The sequence below is a fragment of the Kogia breviceps genome, chromosome 15 (assembly GCF_026419965.1).
Source record: "Kogia breviceps isolate mKogBre1 chromosome 15, mKogBre1 haplotype 1, whole genome shotgun sequence".
Classification (NCBI taxonomy): domain Eukaryota; kingdom Metazoa; phylum Chordata; class Mammalia; order Artiodactyla; family Physeteridae; genus Kogia; species Kogia breviceps.
This window is the reverse complement of record NC_081324.1, coordinates 89,176,420-89,196,931: the sequence shown is the minus strand read 5'-3', so window position 1 is coordinate 89,196,931 and position 20,512 is coordinate 89,176,420. Positions and strand designations below refer to the sequence as shown.

Genomic DNA, 20,512 nt, shown 5'->3' with positions numbered 1-20,512 from the left:
AACATCCAAAGAGAAAGCTCCAGTAAAAGAGACTGAGAAAAGGAACACAGGCATGGAGAGAGCAGAACAGGGGACTCACCAAGGAAAGTGAGAGGGAACAAGAAAGAGAGATGAACACAGCAAGACAGAGTCAGGGTAGGGAGCAGGGAGGCCAGGAGGCAAAACTGGGAAGGCGTCATGGAGTAGAGAGGACGGGAGATGGAGAGAGGGAGGGAAAGGAGACAGAGACCTAGACAGAACGAGGGAGAGACAGACACACAGACAGAGGCAGAGACAGCACCACAAGAGTCAAAAACACGAGCCGGGGAGCGGAGCTGAGACCTGGAGACCACAGATGCTGTGTGTGCTACAGAGACCCCAGGCGTCACAGCAGACACCAGAGATCGTCCTGCAAAGCGTTTATTTTATGTTGAATCGGTTCCCAAACGTGAAAACGGAGAGATTTTCACACGTTAAAAGTACACAGCCCAGGGACTTCCCTGGTGGTGCAGTGGTTAAGACTCCATGCTCCCAATGCAGGGGGCCCAAGTTCGATCCCTGGTCAGGGAGCTCGATCCCACATGCATGCCGCAACTAAGAGTTTGCATGCCACAACTAAGGAGCCCTCCTGCTGCAACTAAGACCCGGCACAACCAGATAAATAAATAAATAAAATATTAAAAAATAATACACAACCCAGGGCTTCCCTGGTGGCACAGTGGTTGGGAATCCGCCTGCCAATGCAGGGGACACGGGTTCGAGCCCTGGTCCGGGAAGATCCCACATGCCGCACAGCAACGAAGCCCGTGCACCACAACTACTGAAGCCCGCGCTCCTAGAGCCCGTGCTCTGCAACAAGAGAAGCCACCACGATGAGAGGCCCGCACACCGCAACGAAGAGTAGCCCCCGCTCGCCGCAGCTAGAGAAGAAAGCCCGTGCGCAGCAGTGAAGACCCAATGCAGCCAAAAATAAATAAATTAATTAAATTAAAAAAAAAAAAACCACAGTCCAGCATCTTTATACACACGGGAAGGTGCACATTCTCACAAGGCAGCAGTCCCTGGGGCTGAGGAGCAGCCCCTGTCTCAATAGGGTGGTGGGTCTCCCGCTCCCGCACCCCTCCCTCACCACCCCCCATTCTCTCCCGGACGCTCTGCCTTCCTACCTGCGCTGTCATTTCTTGCACCTGCCTTGCTTTGTTTGTTTCCATCACCGACTGAGCTTCTGTAGTTTGCAGCCCTTCCTTCCACTTCCCTAGTCTGCTGAGCCCCTGGAAATCTATGTTTCAAAATCTAGTGGGGCTACCACTTTCTCCCGCGGGCCCAGCAGGATGGAGGTATTTTTTTCCTGGAGTGAATGTGCATCTGCAGGGCCCGTTGGCCCCTTGGAGCCTTGGCCAGGTCTCCCCCTGTAGAGGTTTGCATTTTAGGGCCTCGGGCTGGGACCCCTCCTGCCTCATCTGTACAAACTGATGTGTCCCTGCTGAAACAAGCCACTGCCCGCAAGTGACCAAGACCATCGCTCACTGTGCCTTTGAAAGCTCTCTCTTCCCCTAGGAGTGTCTTACGGGGGCTTCCGGGCACCTGCCCTCCATGAGCAAAGAGCCATCCAGCGAGAAATTAAGTCTCAGAGCAGCCTGGATGCCCCGAGCTGCAGGAAGGATGCTCTGGCCAGACTGTGTGTTGTCTCAAACTTTGCTCCTTATTAGTATTACCTGGAGAGCATTTGAAAACCCTGATGCCCAAAACCCTAAGAAAAAATGGGCAAAGGCCTTGAACAGATACTGCGCACAGGAAGGCAGACAGAATGCTAGCACACTCGCAGAAAAACGCCCGTCACGGAGTCACACAGCGTCCCAGTGAGGGGCCCTGCACGCCTGCTAGAATGCACGCACAGACCAGTGGCAGCAGAGGGGCTGGTGACGCGGAGTGGTGGGAACTGTCAGCGCGGCCGGGGGGAGAAGGCATCTGCAAGACCACTTTGTAAAACTGGCGGTTTCTCAGAGAGGTAAAAACACTTGCTGTCTGACCAGCCCCTCCACCCCAGGTATTTTCGCAAAAGAAATGAAAACCCACGTCTACAAAAGACAGATGCGAATGTTTGTGGTGGCAGCTTCATTCACAATAGTCCCGAATTGGACCCAAATGTCCGCCAACGGGTGACTAGATAAACGAAGCACAACCTATCTATGTAATGGGAGACTTCTCAGAACTAAAAGGGAATAACCGGTTACGCCCATAACAATGCAGGTGAAACTCGAAATGGTGAAACAGAGGCCAAAGAGCCAGAGACAGAAGAGCACGTAGTGTGTGATCCGATGCCCAGAGAAGTCCAGAGGACGCGGTCCCCTGGTGGAGGGCCGAGGAGCCCTGGATGGACGCACGCTCCGTCTGGACCGGGGCGGGGTTACCCGGCGTTCCCTCGGTCAGACCACTCGGACCACGCGCTTTCAAGGGATGTGTCCCGTCGCGTGCAAATTTAACTTTGTCGAGTTGATTTTTACAGAAAAGTAATCATTCCAATGCCCACGCTGCTTACCATGCCAGTTAAATGAGCCTCTCTGAGCCGGGACCAGGAGGATTCCAGCAACAGAGAAGGGCGCCAGCTAATGTGAGCTGCAGCGGCTCTGTGGAGGAACCAGCAGGAAAGCCAGACGTCTCCCTCCCCGACACTGCGGACGTGTGTGCCTCCGCCTCAGTCAGTCCCCGGAACAGAGGTGGCAATGGCTGAACTTGGGCCACAAACACCTGCCCCCGTCTTTCCTGGAAGCAGATGGGAGAAGGGGTCCTCCAGTGACCCTCTGACCTTCACAGAGGGGAAGTTCTGGGGACTCACCGTCCCACGGGGGGTCTGTGCAAGGAGAGAGGCGGTCTCCCTGAAAGATGCTGGGGTGCTTATAAGAAGGCTGAGGTGGAGGGCTGGGTGCGGCAGACAGCCGTGTCCACGTCCTGACCCCCAGAGCCCATGAATGCGACCTCATTGGGAGAAGGATCTTTGCAGATGTAATTAGGATCTTGTGATGGGGAGATTACCTTGGGTCACCAGGCTGGGCCCTGAATGCCGTCATGAGTGTCCTTAGGAGAGACACACACCGAAGAGGAAAGGCCACGCCACTCTGGAGTCAGAGACGGGAGGGATGCGGCCAGAAGCCAAGGGACCCCTGGGGCCACCAGGAGCTGGAAGAGGCAGGAGGGACCCTCCCCTGGAGCCTCCAGAGAGCGCGGCCCTGTCCGACACACCTTGACCTCAGACTTCTGGCTTCAAGAGCTGTCAGAGGACAGATGTATCTCTTGTCTGAAGTCCCAGTTTATGGTACTTCTTTTCGCAGCCACGGGAAGTGAACACGCTGGATAACCAAAACTGGCCAATGTCCAGAACGGGCTCCAAGATCGGAAGGTCCTAAGCCTTGCTGGGCGTCTGCCAGGAGGGAGTCCCCACGGGGATGGAGCCGACACACATCCACGCTGAGCTGAGGCCACGCTGGCAGCTTGGAGCCGATGCTGCGCGTGACAGTCACAAACATTCCTCGGCTCCACGCGGGGCCACCACCACAGCCAGTCCCCGAATTGCGTCCTCAACGGGCGTGCGTGCAGCCCGCGGGGAAGCAGAGTCCCGACGAGGGCCTCTCAAGGCCGCCTGCGGGGCCGACGGCCAGCTGGCCCGTGTGATGGCTTTCGCAGCGCCCAGCCAAGGCTCCCTGGAAATCAGATGCGGTGCGTCCCTCGGGGAGGAGAGGAAGCCGACCGGCGCCTCCCCAGACGCCGCCTGGCCCTCAACAGGCTCCGTGCCGGGGCTCACCGCCCTGCCTGTGATGCTTCAGGACGGGCCCCAGACCCCCGGCCCCTCTTCCCAGGGAGAGAAGAAGTCACTCTGAATCTCCCATCTCAGTGCGCACGGCACCCAGGGAGCCAAGAGGGGCGTAACCGCGTCCTTCAGGTTCTAGAAAAGGCCGCCTCTGAGCTACAGCGTGTCGCCTTGATTGTACCATGTATGTTTTCAAATTGGAACCAACGTTTACACTTAAGAGATATCACATGCAATTGATATCTACTGTCTGAAAGGTAGAAGATTCTGGAAAACCCAGGCCCCCATGTCTACCTGGTGACGATCCGCTGGAGCTCCGTTGCTGCGGGTCCCCCAGGAGGGGCAGCGCCACAGCCCCCACTGCCCCCAGCAGGCTGCGTCACACGCCCCTCGAGCTGGAGGCTCAGGAGCAGCGGGAGGGACTCCAGGGGCAGCGTCGAGGCCCTTGGCTTCCAAGGCTGTTATGCAGACGACGGCCCTCCTCTCCCCCTTCTCAGGGAAGGCTCTTCGCGCAGCCTCCCCGCGACAGCAGACCCCTCGGGAGAAGCCCTGGCCCCCCAGTGCCTGCAGCAAAGGCTCCCGGACCCCCTCTGACGGAGCCCTCACCCCGCACATGCCGAGACCCTGACCCCAGGCTGGGATGCTGCACCCCGGGGACAGCGCGGGCCTGGAAGGGTCTCTCCTGAAAACCGCCCCGGGATTTCTCGTTTCCCTCGGACCTGGGCGCGGAGCCGCTGCCTTTCTCCGGAAGGACGCAGCTCGCCCGCCCGCCCTGGAGCCCGGGTGGGAAATTAGCCCGGGAGAGGCTGGCGTGTGAAGATTTCCTTTAGGAGATTTCCCTGCCATTCATTATCCTTGAAGCTCAAGGAAGAAAAAGGCGTGAAAAGAAGGCTTGGATTGCCGGAGGGAAGTATCTCAGTCTTGACAGAAGGAGACAGATGGCTTCCCCGCACGTGGAAAGGGGCGTGCGGGCCCCGCAGGCCCGCTGTGGGCCCAGGGGTCCTGCATGCTGGGGGCGGCTGGCCGCGCGCGCAAACCATGTCGCTGAAATGGAGCTATTTCCCGGGTCTGAAGGAGGTCAAAACGGGACCCGTGACCAGTGGCGTGTTTGTCCCCGTCTCTGCGTGGCTCTGAGCTGCTAGCGGGGCGCGGGCGCGGAGCATCTTGGCTGCGTCGTATGGGCCCCCGCCTCGGGGAGGGCAGTGCAGCCCCTTGGCACACGCGGCTTGCGTCTTCCGGGGTCGTGGAGCTCGTGCGAGGGTTTGCACCCCGTCCGCCGGAGGGGAGTCCAGATCCGGGCCAGCGTGTCGGGTGGACGCGGCGGGACCATGGGTGTAAGTCGGCTACCGGTGGGGCCAGAGGAGCCCGGAGGAAAGGGGGACGCTCTGGGGATGGCAGAGGGGCCCCCTCCCAGCACCGAGTCCCCCCCCACCAAGCAGGGGAGCGTGGAACGAGGCCCCAAGTAACACACGCACACTCACACACACGTGCGCAAAATCACGCACAGATGCACACACGTGCATAGGGGTGCACATGCAGATACAAATGCAAGCGCGCAGACACGTGTACACACTCACACACACACAACCTCACATCGACCCGCCCACCCAGACACACACGCACGCACACACATGCGCACAAGACCACGCATAGACCCACGTGCACACACACACTCACACAGAATTGCTTCTCTGGTCACGGTGGTAGGATAGTGACATTTTCCTTGCTGACTTGTCACCCTCTCCTGAGTATCGCTTCCCGTGGTGCTGGGAGGTCTTGGTAATCACCTCGCCTGCTGGGCAAGTACATTCCATCAAAGGGATGGCTCGAAATTCATTCGACCGTCTACACTGACGGGCTCTAAGTTGATTGCCCTTTGGCCCCTATAACTCACGCTGCAGTGCACAGCTTTGTGCGAATAGCTTTTGGATCGTCTCCTAGGATAAATGCCAGCTGTGGAATCAAGGGGTAAAATAATAACAGCAAACGGTTCCCAGGGTCCAGACACTCCTCTATGCGGTTTTCATCTGCACAGCAGCCTGTGGAGGAGGCACCGTCCTGCCTCTCGTGTTACGGGGCGGGGAAGCCAAGCACAGAGAAGCTGGGTGACTTGCCCGAGGTCACACAGTCGGGGCGCACCAAGCCGGGTTGTCGTTGCATCACTGCACAGGTGTTGTTGGCTCTCTGTTCATAGCTTTGAACTTTTCCAAGACAGTTGAGCCAACCCACACCGGTGTCTCCACAAACTCGCCACCAGTGCGTGTGACCCCTGCACCGGTTCAGCGGCGAGTCTACAAGATTCTGCACACGCCTCCCCTGTGCTTGTGCCGATTGCCTGGCCGTGCCCTGCCTGCGAGCACGTGTTCTTCCTCAAGACGCCAAGAGCAGATGACTCCCTTGTCCCTTGTCACTCTCCTGAAGGCTGAAGGACCCGTTTGTGATCTTAATTTTACCCGCTCCCATTTATACAGAACTCCAGAATTCCATGGACTCGAGGATGTGTATTGTCTATGTGTGGGTGTCTGGGTGTGTCTCTGTGTGTGCATGTGTTGTATGTGTATCTCTGTGTGTGTTCACTGCAGGTGTGGGTCTGTGTTTATGTGTGCGGGGAGCACACACGTGTGTTTCTCTGGGTGTTATGTGTGTATATATATGTGTGTCCTCATGTACCTGTGTGCATCTGGGTGTGTACGTGTAGGCCTGTGTGTATGTATATCTATCTGTGGGTACGTTTGTGGGACCATGTACGTGTATTACATGTGTCTGTATATCTGTACATCTGTTTGTTGGGTGTGTGTCTGTCCTTGTAGGGGGTGTGTTGCGTGTGTGTCTACGTGTGTCCGTGTACCGTGTGTGCCTGTTTGTTGCATGTGTGTATTTGTGCATCCATGCATCTGTGTGTATCTGCATGTCTGTTGCCTTTACAAGGCAGGAGCCCAGGTGAGGACCCTCTGCAGAGATGCCGCTTGCTATATCCCGGCATGCTGCACTTCAGCCCCAATATAAGGATGCCCCCAGGACGACAAGTCTCCCCCGGCCCAGCCGAACCTGAGAACCCCTCGGCCCTGGCTGTTTTCTGTAAACACAGCAAGAATTTCTCATGCAAATAAATTCAGTGCCAGCTGATTCTGCTTCCATTGCTTTCTAAGTTTATTTTGGAACTCTGAGCAGTAATTTAAAAAATTATTCCTAGCTACAACAGACTTGGCAGGGATTTGGTAGTTAAATTCACCAGAGATCACCTGAGATTTTTGTGTCTTTAAGAAAATGAGAGAAATATCTGTCTTCGTTGGTGAACTATAACTTAGCCAGTCAAACGCTTGCTATTACACATCACAGATGACATTAAAATGTTGTTGCTGTTAGATTTGTGGCTCAAATGTCATGACTGAACAAGTTGGATCTTTTTACAAATAAAAGGATAATCGCCCTTTAATGCCTCTGTTATTCTTGGACCCCTCATGGGCATTTGCTTCTGATGTCCCAGTCACATTTAAAAGAAATGCTTCTTTTAAATTGTGATTGAGAACAATTTATCGTGGCGTTTTCATGAGTGACTTCATACCTGTGGGAGCAGCCGGGGCACAGCGGGGGGAGCGGAGCAGGAACAGCCGTAGCCTTCAGCCTCGCCAGGACCGCAGGGGCCTTCGGGGACAATTGGGAGCCTTTCTGTTGTTTTAAAAAATTATTTGTTTTATTTATTTATTTTTGGCTGCATTAGATCTTCTTTGTGGTGCGCGGGCTTCTCACTGCGATGGCTTCTCCTGTTGCAGAGCACAGGCTGTAGGCGCGCGGGCTTCAGTAGTTGTGGCTCGCGGGCTCCGGAGCGCAGGCTCAGTCGTTGTGGCACGTGGGCTCAGTAGTTGTGGCGCGCGGGCTTAGTTGCTCCGCGGCATGTGGGATCTTCCCGGACCGGGGATCGAACCCTTGTCCCCTGCACTGACGGGCGGATTCTTAACCACTGCGCCACCAGGGAAGTCCCTGATTATTCTTAATTATCAGCATTGCCAGTACCAAGAACGTCCCATCCAGGGGCAGAGTAGGCTCCCCAGTGGAGAGCCTTTACTAGTCCTCTCAGAGCTCAGAAGAAGCTAAGCCCTCAGCCTACAAGGGAGGTCTCTTTGTTTTGAGGGAGGCACGTCCTTCAAAAGCTTGGAAGGTCCTACTTTCTTACAAAACAGAGACTGTGCCTACTTCTTGCTAGCAAGATATTTTTCCGTTCTCTTTCCTTTCCCTTTTTTATCCCCTCCAACTGATAGGCACTCAGTATATCCTGCATTCATGATGTGAATGTATCATGAATGAATGAATGAGTCAGCAAATGTGCAGTTCTAGCCACAGTGACACCGTCCACTTTTCTCTGCCACTCTGTCTCACCGTGTCCTGCTTGGATCACCGCTGCTCCGTGAGACCAGTGGAGGTCTCAACACTGTTAATGCATTTTAGAAAAAACTATAAGCAGCACATTGACACATGATTTTACAGATACAATTGCTTGGGACAAGGCAAGATTTACTGATATTTTAAAAATATGTAGCTGTAAATAGAATTATTACAGGAATAATAGTACAGTTGGCAGTCTTTTGCAGACAGCTGCACAGGTTGTGTACTGTACAACTTCAAGGTGTGTCATTCAGAGAGAGTCTGATATTGAGGAGGTTCCGTAGAGTTGAGCAGTGCACAGCCTGTGCAACTGCCCATTACAGCCCTGACTACAGATACACAGATAAAATAACGAAGGAGGTAGGCAAGTGACTGATGATCAGGGCAACTAAATAACTCACTGGGTAAACAGATTTTTAAAAATTTACACTAAGTTGCCTGAATTGAATACTGGTTTTTGTCATCTCTGAGGGATGCAAAGACAAGTCCTAGGCAGTCCTGCCTGTGTCCCAAGCCCTGGGCACAGTGACCAAGCGGAGGCAAGGAGTGCAGGGATGAGGTGTGAGGACTTGGAAAGAGGACGGTGAGCCCACCCAGGCTGTGGGGATCTGGGGCCACACACCAGCAACCAGCTCACGCACCGTCTGCTTCCCTCCAGAACCCCGGCCATGATCGGCTGCTCCTTCGTGGTGGACCGGGAGTACTTCGGGGACATCGGCCTGCTGGACCCGGGCATGGAGGTGTATGGTGGGGAGAACATCGAGCTGGGCATGAGGGTAAGTGTCACTGCCTGGCCACCGAGGCCTCTTGAGGGGACTGTCTGCCGAGCAGACCTGTTGGCCTGGCTGGTCCGTGAGCTGCGTGTTACCAGTAAGGGGGACGTAAGGCCCCAAAACTTAGGTCAATGTAAGAAACCTCGATGGCAACGGGACTGGGAAACATTATGAATATGGTAACAAGAGACTGTATTTTGGATGTGACTTTATTTCTCAAGCCACGCGTTCTGTTGTGTTATATTAAAGTGGGGGCTGGTGGGGATGGGTTGGAAATTTTAAAAGCTGGTCCTTGGCTTAGGGAGTTTGTGCGATGGCCACGAGGAGACCCGCCTTGTTTCGTGGGCTTGTCTTGGTGGATGTGTGTAAAGCAGGGTGCAGATGGGGGTTGGGCCCATCCAAATTCCCCATGGCTGCTCCTGGTGGGGCAGCTTGTAGAGAAGGCTCCAGAGAGGACATTTTCTTCTAGGAATTTTATGATTCCAGGTCTTTTGCTCAAACCTTTAGTTCATTTTGAGTTAATTTTTCTGTATGGTGTAAGATAGTGGTCCAGTTTTACTCTTTTGCATGGAGCTGTCCAGTTTTCCCAGCACCATTTATTGAAGAGACTATCTTTTCCTCATTGTATATTCTTGGCTCCTTTGTTGTAAATTAATTGACAATGTGTGCATGGGTTTATTTCTGGGTTCTGGATTCTGTTCCATTGATCTATGGAATGTTTTTATGCCAATGCCATATGTTTTGATTCTTGTAGCTTTGCAATGTAGTTTGAAATCAGGGAGTGTGATGCCTCCAGCTTTGTTCTTCTTTCTCAAGATTGCTCTGGGGTCTTTGTGGTTCCATACAAATTATAGGATTGGTTGTTCTATTTCTGAGGAAAAATATCACTGGCATTTTGATAGGGTTGTACTCAATCTGTAGATTGCTTTGGGTGGTACGGTCATTTTAACAACATTTTTCCAATCCATGAGGATGGATACTTTTGCATTTATGTGTGTCTTCTTCAACTTCTTTCATCAATGTCTTGTAGTTTTCAGCGTGCAGGCCTCTCATGCCCGCTCCCTGGGGGGGTGCCAGCTGCTTCCTTCCTTGGGGTGAGGGGAGGGGTGTGTCCAGGGGTCGGGCTGGAGGCGTGGCTCAAGTGGTCTGCCCCGCCCCTTTGGTGGTGTTGCGTGCAGGGGGCGTGCGCAGTGCCCTGCTTTAGCTCCTGACACCCTGTTTTTGCTCCTGGCTCTTCAGAAGTGACAGTTGGGTTTTTTTATTTGGTCTTTTTGTATCTTTTGTCCAGAATTTGCCCCAGCTGCACATGCGTGCATTTATTTTTAGTCCCTTAGAGTTTCTTTGTATTTATTGCTGGAGGAGACATGAGTCCAGGTGCAAGCCCTGCAGCAAAGGGGCCCAGGTTCCAGGTCCCAGCCGGTCTCACTGAGGCCCCAGGATGCTATGACAGCTGTTCCACCACTCGGAGCGCTGAGCAGAGCGGATTCACAGGCAGAGCAGGAGGGGCCAGGAGACCTACCCGAAGGGCGGGGCAGGTCTCGGCCGGGCTCTGACTCCAGCTGCACCAGAATCCCTTAGAGCCTCCTGAAAATAGATCACTGGGCCCCAACCCAGAGATGTGGATTCAGTACAGCAGGGTGGAGCCCAGGAATCTTTCTTAAAAATTCATTTATTTATTTATCTTTGGCTGCGCCGGGTCTTTGTTGCTGTGCGCAGGCTTTCCCTAGTTGCAGCGAGCGGAGGCCCCTCTTGGGCCTCTCATTGCGGTGGCTTCTCTTGTTGTGGAGCACAGGCTCTAGGCGCGCGGGCTTCAGTAGTTGTGGCACACGGGCTCAGTAGTTGTGTCTCGCGGGCTCTAGAGCACAGGCTCAGTAGTTGTGGCACACGGGCTTAGTTGCTGTGCGGCATGTGGGATCTTCCCGGGCCAGGGCTCGAACCCTTGTCCCCTGCACTGGCAGACGGATTCTTAACCACTGCGCCACCAGGGAAGCCCAGCCGGGAATCTTAGTTTCCGACAAATTCCCAGGGGCCACTGACTCTGCTGGTCCAGGGAACCCACTTTGAGAACCAGCCTCCGCCCAGCCGCCGCTCTGAGGACCGTAAGCCAGCCAGGCTTGCTCTGCAGAGGGCCTGGAGCATTACTGAGCGCTCTGTAAATACGCGCGGATGGAGGGGAAGGGCCAGGGGCCTGGCTTCGGGGTCTCCTGTGGCCGAGCTCTGCTGATGTGGGGCTGAACTCTGATTGGTTTGGGGTCCTTGGGATTTTGTGGGGTTTTTCTGGGGTTTCAGTTAGGTTTTTGTTTGTCTGTAGGGACTTAGGTCACAGAAAAGATTATTTAAGGCTAGTTTTTTAAAATTTATATACAGTTTAGTGAAGTCACACCTTTCCAAACCTGTTTGCTTTAAGCTTTTAGTTAAACCTAGAGGTCATATTATGGTGGTTATAAATAAAATAAGAACACTCGGCTTCCCCTTTTCTTTGATTAATGCTCGATTAACTCAGATTGAACAGATTAAGTGCTATTAAACAACGATCAGTTCCATTTCTGCCTCTAGTTAATTAAATTCCCTTGAACTTTTAAAATGACATTTATAAATGTGGCGTATTTTCTTTTCTCTTTAAGCACCTTGGATGCCTGATATCTTTGCAGAAATTCCCCTAAGCGCTTAAAAAACTCTAGTGTGTCTAGTATATTAAACTTATACCAAATCTCAACTTCTCTGAAGCATTTCGGTATTGTTTGCAAATGTTTTAAATTCTCTGACAGGATCCAATTTTAAATCACAAATTTAGAAGCAGTCCTCAGTTATACAGGTGAAAATGGAATCAGAGGATTAGCCTGGCAGACTCTTCAGTATGCTGACTTTTCTCAACTGTTTTCGTCATTAAAGACAAATCCTTTCCAACGATGCCTGAACCCGGCAGGAAATGCCAGCTCTCCGTGTCTGAGGGCCTCCTCCACCTCTACATTGGATTCTAATCCTTCCCCGTGTTAGAGGATGTCAGCTCGGGAACCGCAGTCAGAGTCCCGAGGAAGCTGCGGAGGCCCTGGGGGCTGGGGGAGCCTGGCTGCTGCCCCCGACCCCTGGCCTGGGTGCGGCTAGCAGGGGGCTCAGTGGACACGCGCCTGGGTGGAGGGACCGCCCTGGGGAGGACGAGCCAGCACTGGAGGCGCCCACACGGGGGGGGCAGCGGAGAAGCGCCCCGACAGACCTCTTGCCCCCGTCTCGAGGCACAAGGCACCCACACGGGGGGGGGGGCAGCAGAGAAGCGCCCCGACAGACCTCTTGCCCCCGTCTCGAGGCACAAGGCGCCCACACGGGGCGGGGGGCAGCGGAGAAGCGCCCCGACAGACCTCTTGCCCCCGTCTCGAGGCGCAAGGCACCCACACGGGGGGGGGCAGAGGAGAAGCGCCCCGACAGACCTCTTGTCCCCGTCTCCTTCCCAACCAAACCCAGCTGAGAGCCTGAGGGCAGGAAGGCAGCTGCCTGGGAGGGCGACTGGGCCTGCTGGCTTGCCAGCCCAGCCAGGTGGGACGGGCCAGGGGTCGTGGGCCATGAGGGCGGGGGGGGGGCGGAATCTGAGGGCGGGGACCCCCAGGGACTTGCAGTGGCTCAAGTCGGGGGCAGTGCAGGGTCAGGCAGAAGCCAGCACGGGCGAACCGACAAGGGAGGGAGAAGCAGTGGGTGTGGTCGAGGTGAGGAGATGCCCGCATGCCAGGGGGAGAGAGAAATGAGGCTGGGCGCCACCACCGGAATCCAGGAAGCAGGCTGTGTACGGGGTAAGGTTAGGGTTGGGGTCCATCCGAGACCCCGATCTGTCCGAAGGAGAACTTGGCGTGGGGGGTGGGGGAGGCACTGCCCTGGGTGTCACCACGTAGGTGCCTGGGAGAGGGCGGTGGAGAGACGGGCCAGTCTCCGTTCCTGGTGGCACCTGGCTGGGAGTATCCTCCTGGAGGATTCTGCAGCACGGGGAACGGGGAAGGAGGCGAGCCTCCACGAAGGAGCATCTCCTGAAGGAGAGGCAGGAGCCTGTTGCCGTGGTAACTAACTGGGGGCATGAGGCACCTCACTGGGAAGAGAAGGCACCGTGCGCAGGGGTCGGGGAGACAGAGGGGACAGGCGGGGGGGAGACCCGAACGTAACACGAGCAGTGCCCACGCTCACGACGTACAGTGCGTGTCCCGCAGTGAGGGGGCGTCCAGGAGCGGGGCAGGTGCCCAGTGCACAAGGGGGACAGCCGAGGCCACGTGGGGGTCACGGGGTGCTGACCGGCGCAGGGGGAGGGCAGAGCTGGGGAAAGCCCCCGGTCCCAGCTGGTGAGGCAGGGAGGGGTCCAGGTGTGGAGGTTCCCCTGCACGCAGCTGTAGCTGGGAGCCCGGAGCTCTGTGAACACACGGTGACTGCAGGTTCGGCCATTAGACAGCGAGGAAGCGCCAGGCTGATGCCTTCCTGCGTGAGTTCTAGCTGGTGGTCGCAGTGGCAAGGGATCGTAGGCCAGGGGTTACGTTAGCGGGAAGGCAGAGACCCTCCGAGGTGTTGAAGAAGGGGCGTCCAGCAAAAGGGGCTCCGACTCGCCCCGGTGCTTTGACCACAGGTGGGTCCCCCACACCCCTGGCCGGGGTCTCCACTTTGTAAAGGGGGCTCTGGGCCCTGAGCCGGGCAGGGTCCCCCTAGCCGTCAGGGAGGGGTCTGGGGTTGGCGTTGCCTGTGGGACATCAGGGGACGTTTGCTGACTGGGGTCATGCAGGTGTAGGTGTAGATATGGATTAGCTGTGGAAATGGGTTTGGATGTAGCTACAGAGACGTAGATATAGGTATTGCTGTAGATCTGGATATAGATATGGACAGACAGGCATGTAGAATCCGTACAGATGATAGAGATAGATATGCATATACAGAATCAGACATACTTGTGTACACTAAATGTACAGATGTGCGTATATATGTATATATATTTTTAAACTTTTATCTTTTTCAGTTATAAATATATATACATTCTTTTTTCTATTCTTTTCCATGATGGTTTATCCCAGGATATTGAATAGAGTTCCCTGTGCTAGACAGTAGGACATGTCGTTTATCCGTTCTCTATGTAATAGTTTACATCTACTAAACCCAAACTCCCACTCCATCCCTCCTCCACCCCTTTCCCCCTTGGCAACCACAAGTCCGTTCTCTTTCATACATAGGTTCATTTGTGTCATGTTTTAGACTCCACATGTAATTGATATCGTATGGTATTTGTGTTTGTCTGACTTACTTCACTTAGTGTGGTCATCTCTAGTTGCATCCATGTTGCTGCAAATGGCATTATTTCATTCTTTTTTATGGCTGAGTAATATTCCATTGTATACATGTACCACATCTTCTTTATCCATTCCTCTGTTGATGGACATTTAGGTTGCTTCCATGTCTTGGCTATTGTGAATAGTGCTGCTATGAACACAGGGGTGTGTGTATCTTTTTGAATTATAGTTTTGTCCAGATATATGCCCAGGAGTGGGATTGCTGGATCATATGGCAACTCTATTTTTATAAACTTTTATTGTTGACCGGATTTAAGGTAGCTTGCCAGGAAACAGAAAAATCCCAGCAAGATACAGTAAATTATAAATAGCAAGAAAGAAGAAATCAGACAGAGACATGAAAGGGAGGTGGGACCTCCACGGGAGAGCCTGGAGGCCAGGATCAAGGGCCCCAGCACATGGGCTTCCCCGGTGGCGCAGTCAGTGGTGGAGGGTCCGCCTGCCGACGCAGGGGACGCGGGTTCGCGCCCCGGTCCGGGAAGATCCCACGTGCCGCGGAGTGGCTGGGCCCATGAGTCATGGCCGCTGAGCCTGTGCATCCGGAGCCTGTGCTCCGCCACAGGAGAGGCCACAACAGTGAGAGGTCCGCCTACCGCAAAAAAAAAAAAAAAAAAGATCCTTTAAAAGTGTGGTTTTGAGACAGGCTGGGACCTGAGACCCTTTACTGGAGCGCTTGCAGCTGGGACTAAAAATAACTGCATGCGTGCTCAGTTGTGGCAAATTTTGAACAATAAGGTACAAAAAGGCCACAAACCAACTGCCATTTCTGAGGTGCAGGGAGCAAACGTGGGTCCTGCCCACGATCCCTGCACACAGCATCACTGAGTGGGTGGGCAGACCGCCTAAGGCACGCCTCCGGCCTGACCCCGGGACCCACCCCTACCCGTGCCCCACTTGAGGGACCTTCCCCAGGAGCCAGCAGGGCACCTGTTAATACTTCTCACTCCCTGGTGCCTCAGCACAACCCTGGTAAAGGCTTGCCTGAATTTCTCACCTGGCCTCTTATCAATGTCTGCTGATTAAAAACCCAGGTCGGTGTCAACGCCACCTGCCATTCAGCTCATCTCCGGCCTGCACCCTCCTCCCTTCTCATCCACTCTACGTAAAAGCTAAGGGAGGGCTCTTTCAACCTCCTTAGGGCTTCCCCACCCTGAGAATTCATCGCAAACCCCCTCCCACGGTGTGCAGGACCCTCACTATCCTGCTGACCATGTGTCCTGGTACCCACCCGCACCAGCCCCTGACCTGCAGCCTCCCTTGTCCAAACCGAGCTCCATCCCCCTCGGCCCAGGAGCCCTGCCCAGCCACAGCCCACCAAAGCCCGGCTGTGTCTCCTCACACGACGTGGCTCTATCCATCACTGTCTCACTGGTTTGCTTACTTTTTACTGCCTGTCTCCCCCCTCCGTCACCAGCTGGGATGTGATTGAGTGCTTGCGCCCAGGGCTGGGTCTCCTTCACTGCTGCATGCGACCGGCTGTCGACGTTTAGCTTTACTTACAGAATAAATAGATGACTCATTTGGGAAAGAGGGGGCCTCTGTGCTGTGCTAAGTGCTGGGTTGGTGGGGGGGCAGCAAAGGGGGGAAGCCAGCTGTTCATTTTCTGAACAGAGTCTTGTTGATGAATACGAGTGTCCGAGCGCTGACCACCATCCTAGGTGCTGGGGATTCAGCAGGGTACAGAGCAGTCACACGTCCCCTCAGCCCCAAGGCAGCAATGTCTGGGATGGGGGAGGTTGTCATTTTAAAAGGGATAATCAGGGAAGGGAATACAGAGATGTGACATCTGAACAGACATGAAGGAGAGGAAGCAAGCTGTGTGGCTACAGGGAAGTGTTCCTGGCGAGGGAATAGCAAGTGCAAAGGCCCTGTGGCAGGAGCATAGCCCTCTTGGCAGAGCCCATGAGTGGCCCCAGTCCGCGTGCTCCTCCCCCGCCTTCCTGGAACCCCTGCTCCTGCTCAGATGGCCCTTGAAGCCACCGCTGAATCCAATCCATCGTTAACACAGATGGCCACGCAGCCCTTCTGATAGATTCAGTCCAATTAGAGGAGTAATTCTGTGGTCTCGGGGCTAATTTACATTTCTGTGATTGTCGAAATGCCAACTGCCCGTCTGTAATGAGGAAAGTCCTAGAGCCAATTAGGGCGAAATGAATCCGTCGCGTCCATTAGGTTTAATAAAGGTCAAGACAGAATCAAGAGGCACGCGCCTGGTTAGGCAAGCTCTGCCACACAGAAATTGGAAATCGTTTGCTTCTCTATTTCAAAATGTTCCGACTCGCTGCCTTCCCACGGTATTACAGGCAAACCTCTCAGCACGGAGGGCAATTACTGCGCCTGCAACTCCCGACCCTCTGAGGGGCTGTCTTAGCGCTAGACATCTGGGGGCCCGGTGGTAGGTTTTCCCTATTCCCAGGAGTGGATCGTCACAGGCTCCTGTCCTGCCAGAGCAGGGAAGTGGCCTCGTTACTCGTGGAGGACTCCACGCTGCTCCAGGGTCCACGCCAGAGGGGCTGTGGGCGTCCCCCAAGCTGGCCCTGGACCTTTCTTGGTGGTGGTGGGGAGTGGACTGTGAAGTCCCATTCTGGTTCTGCTTCAGGAAGGGCTTGTTCTAGTCACAAGTGGGTCTGTTTGCCTGATGAGGTGAGGACGCACGTCCTCTCCCCAGTAGCCCACAGGGGGACCCCTCACCTGCCCAGCCAGGCTCCGCTCCCCCAAACAGATGCCCCAGGCCTCCAGACAGTGCAAGCAGATGCAACGCGGGGGAAGGAAAGTCTCAGGCCACCTGAGTGTCCTGTGGAAAAGCCCTGTGGCTACATGGGGTCTTCAGATGTCCCCTTGAGACTTGCATTTGGAGGTGGCCCTGCCCGTCAGCCACCTGGGCCACCTCCTCTCTGAGCCTCAGTCCCCACTTCTGTCCCCAAGGGGCGTATAGGACGTAACTCCTGGGGCCGCTGGGGATTAAATGAAGCGTAAGCAGCAGGTGATGGCACTCACTGTTTGTGCAGGGATTTCTGGAATATACTCTTTTTCTTCCCTTTATAAGAGTGACTTTTATTAGAAGAACACAAGGTCAGCTACCAGGAACAAAATTAAGTCACCCGGGATTCCGTCTCTGTCGCTACCAGGGTGGACATCCTCTCAGAGGTGCCTTGCGTGGGTCTAAACATTCTCTCCCCGTGCACGTGTACACGTACGCATAAATTGCGCCACGTGTTTGCTTACATTTTATATATGTGTACATTTCTTGAAAGCCGTGACCCCCACAGTTACTGGACGGTGGGTCTCTGTCTGTAATGGGGCAGCCCCTCCACACGGCACAGACCTGACATCGTGTTCTCATGTCTGGAGCTTCCTTCACATCTCAGCATTTCCTCAGGATGAGCTTCTAGAAATGGAATTGCTAGATCAGCTGAAACACATAATTTTATGGCTTTTGATACAGTTTGCCAAATCCTCCTCCCTGCCCCCCACAAAAGTCTGTGTGTGGTGTGTGTCTGTGTATGTGGTGTGTGTGTGTGTGTGCTTGGTGTGTGCTGTGTGTTATGTGTGTCTGTGTGTCTACATGTCGGTGTGTGGTGTGTGTGCATCTGAGTACGTGGTGTGTGTCTGTGTATGTGGTGTGTGTGTGTGTGTGTGTGTGTGGTGTGTTTTCTCAAATGGTACATGAGGAGGCAGTTTCCCAGGCATATAACACATGTGATCTGATTAAATATAATCTTCCTTTATTCATACATGACAGACACACAGGGAATGTCTTGTTTAACTTGCTTTTCTTCAATTACTAATGAGGTTAATATTTTTGTACATTTGTTGACCATATATTTTTCTTTCTTTGCTAATTTTTTTCTCGTGACGTCCCTCATTTTCTAGTAGATTTTAAGAGCACTTCATACATTAGGGATATTAACCCCTTATTGTGTGACACAAGTGCTTTCCTTGTTCTTAATTTTATGATGTCGACTTTTTATATAGAGAATTTTTTAATGTAAGTACCTACTTTTTTATTCAATGGCTTGTGCATTTGCTGTCCTTCTTAGAAAGGCCTATTTGAAAGACTATTTGACCACATTTCCTTCTGACACTTTATAGTTCCTTTTTTACATTAAAATCTTTAATCCATTTGGAATATGTTCTTTATATAAGTAACGCTGTGATATTTCTTTATACTGTTTTAAATGATGGACTATCTCTTTTCACACCATCCGCTAAACATTCCATCCTTTCCCACTGATGAGAAAGGCAACCTTTATCATATTCTAAGTGCTTCTAGATATGCTTGTGTCTATTTTGAACTTTCTACTTTTAGCCATTATCTCCTGCTTTATAAAATATGCTAACGTCTAGCAATTGAATGCTTCCTCACTGTCATTTTAGACTCTTCCTGGCTGCTCTCTTGCTTTTCCTCTTTTGTATGAACTTAGAAGCATCTTATCAGACTCTGTCCACCTGTACATCACTTGAGTTTACGAAGTGTCCCACAGGAATGGATGGGAAGACAGTCCTGGGCCCTGAATCCGCCGTGTTCTGTGACCCTTTACCTTGTGTTCTTCTCGAGTCCTGGTGTACGCCATCAACCTGAGGCTTCTGTTTTACAGATGCAGAAAGTGCTCGGGTTCTTAGTATGTGGCCTCACCTGATCTGCAAATCCTGTTGGATGCCTGGTGAGACTGTTCCATTGACCCTCCAGGTCTCTTCCTCATCCTACGATGTGTTCTGGGTAACTTCCTCAGCTCCATATTCCAGTGAACAAATTCTACCTTCAGCCAGGTCCAGATGACTATTTAAGCCACCTATTTAGCTTTGCCTTTTAATTTTAATGAGTACATCTTATATTTATGAGATCTTCCGGTGGTATTTTTCATATCTGCTTGTTCTTTTTTTTTTTTTTTTTTTTGCTTGTTCTTTTTTATAACTGCCTGTTTTGATTCATAACCTCCTGTTCTATATTGATGAGTGCTTTTCCCTCATTCCTTCATCTCTTTGAAAAATCTTTATAGTCTGCTTAAGACCTTTTTAGTCACTTTTTCTCTCTCTCTTTCCTTGAGTTTAAATTCACCCATCTTTGGATTTGTTGGTGACTCTCCTGGAATCAGGTTTCCTTGTGTGCTTTGTAATTTTTTTGAGAGCTCATCTTTCATGGAGCTGTATCTTCACAGCACAGTCACTCATTCCTGGGAGGAAGTTTCAGGTTATCTTGTCCCCAGACCCATGGCTCAGAATTTAGTGGCTTAGGTTTTTTTTTCCTTTTTTTCTTTTTATTGAACCATAGTGGATTAGCGATAGTTTTCACCCTGAGATCTCCAGTTTCATTTCTCAGGCAGAGAACCAGATTGATTCCAGGTGCTCTGTACATGTCTGCTTCCTCTCTCAGTAGATTATTTCTGGCTGAACCCCAGGGATCAGTCAGAGCTGGTTTCACCTTCTACTCGTAATCAGGGAGCCTAGTCTCAGCCCCAGGCTTCACACAAGGATCCTGGCTACACATTCAGCCCCCGCCCCTCGTAAGGGTTAGACGCGTTTGCCTTAGAGCTTCAGCCTCACTTACATCAGTGCATTTCTGCTCTTTCTGAGCTAAGTGGAATTTCATCTTGTTTTCTAGTATATATATATATATATATATATATATATATAATTTTTTATTTTTTGCAGTACACGGGCCTCCCACTATTGTGGCCTCTCCGTTGCAGAGCACAAGCTCCGGACGCGCAGGCGCAGCGGCCACGGCTCACGGGCCCAGCCGCTCCGCGGCACGTGGGATCTTCCCGGACTGGGGCATGAACCCACGTCCCCTGCATCGGCAGGCGGACTCTCAACCACTGCGCCACCAGGGAAGCCCTCTAGTATATATTTTTAACTTTTAAAATCATTTTGTCTATCATTTCTATATGTTTGGGGCAGATAGGGGAGATTTTCACATCCATGATATTAGCTAGATGTCTTCTTTGTCATTTCATCCAGCTACAGTGGGCTTGGTTCCATGGGAATCATGACCTAAAAAGTAGAGCCTCACTTCTGTTTGAGGACAGAAAACTCAATAAGATGTGGTCCCTCCCTCAAGTGGTGCTCAAGGGACAGAGCTTCTGAAGTAGACGATTGTGCCAAATGCTCAAAGTACTAATGAGAAGGTGGGGGAGGGATGAGAAGCCTCAGCATTTAGCACAGCTGTTCTCAAATTGCAGCAAACATCAGAACACCCCCCACCACCACCACAAAGGGCTTAGTAAAACATTCCCAGAGTTTCTGATTCAGCAGGTATGGAG

General features: G+C 52.7%; 1 protein-coding gene across 5 annotated transcripts in view; it reads left to right on the top strand.

Moving 5' to 3' along the window:
- GALNT9 (polypeptide N-acetylgalactosaminyltransferase 9) overlaps positions 1-20,512 on the top strand; it is a 121,366-nt gene that overhangs the window by 80,987 nt on the left and 19,867 nt on the right. For all 5 annotated transcript variants that reach the window (XM_067015956.1, XM_067015955.1, XM_059040063.2 and 2 more), the window contains one exon: positions 8,826-8,943. In XM_067015956.1, coding sequence (XP_066872057.1) covers positions 8,826-8,943 — 118 coding nt within the window. The remainder of the gene's footprint in view (positions 1-8,825; positions 8,944-20,512) is intronic.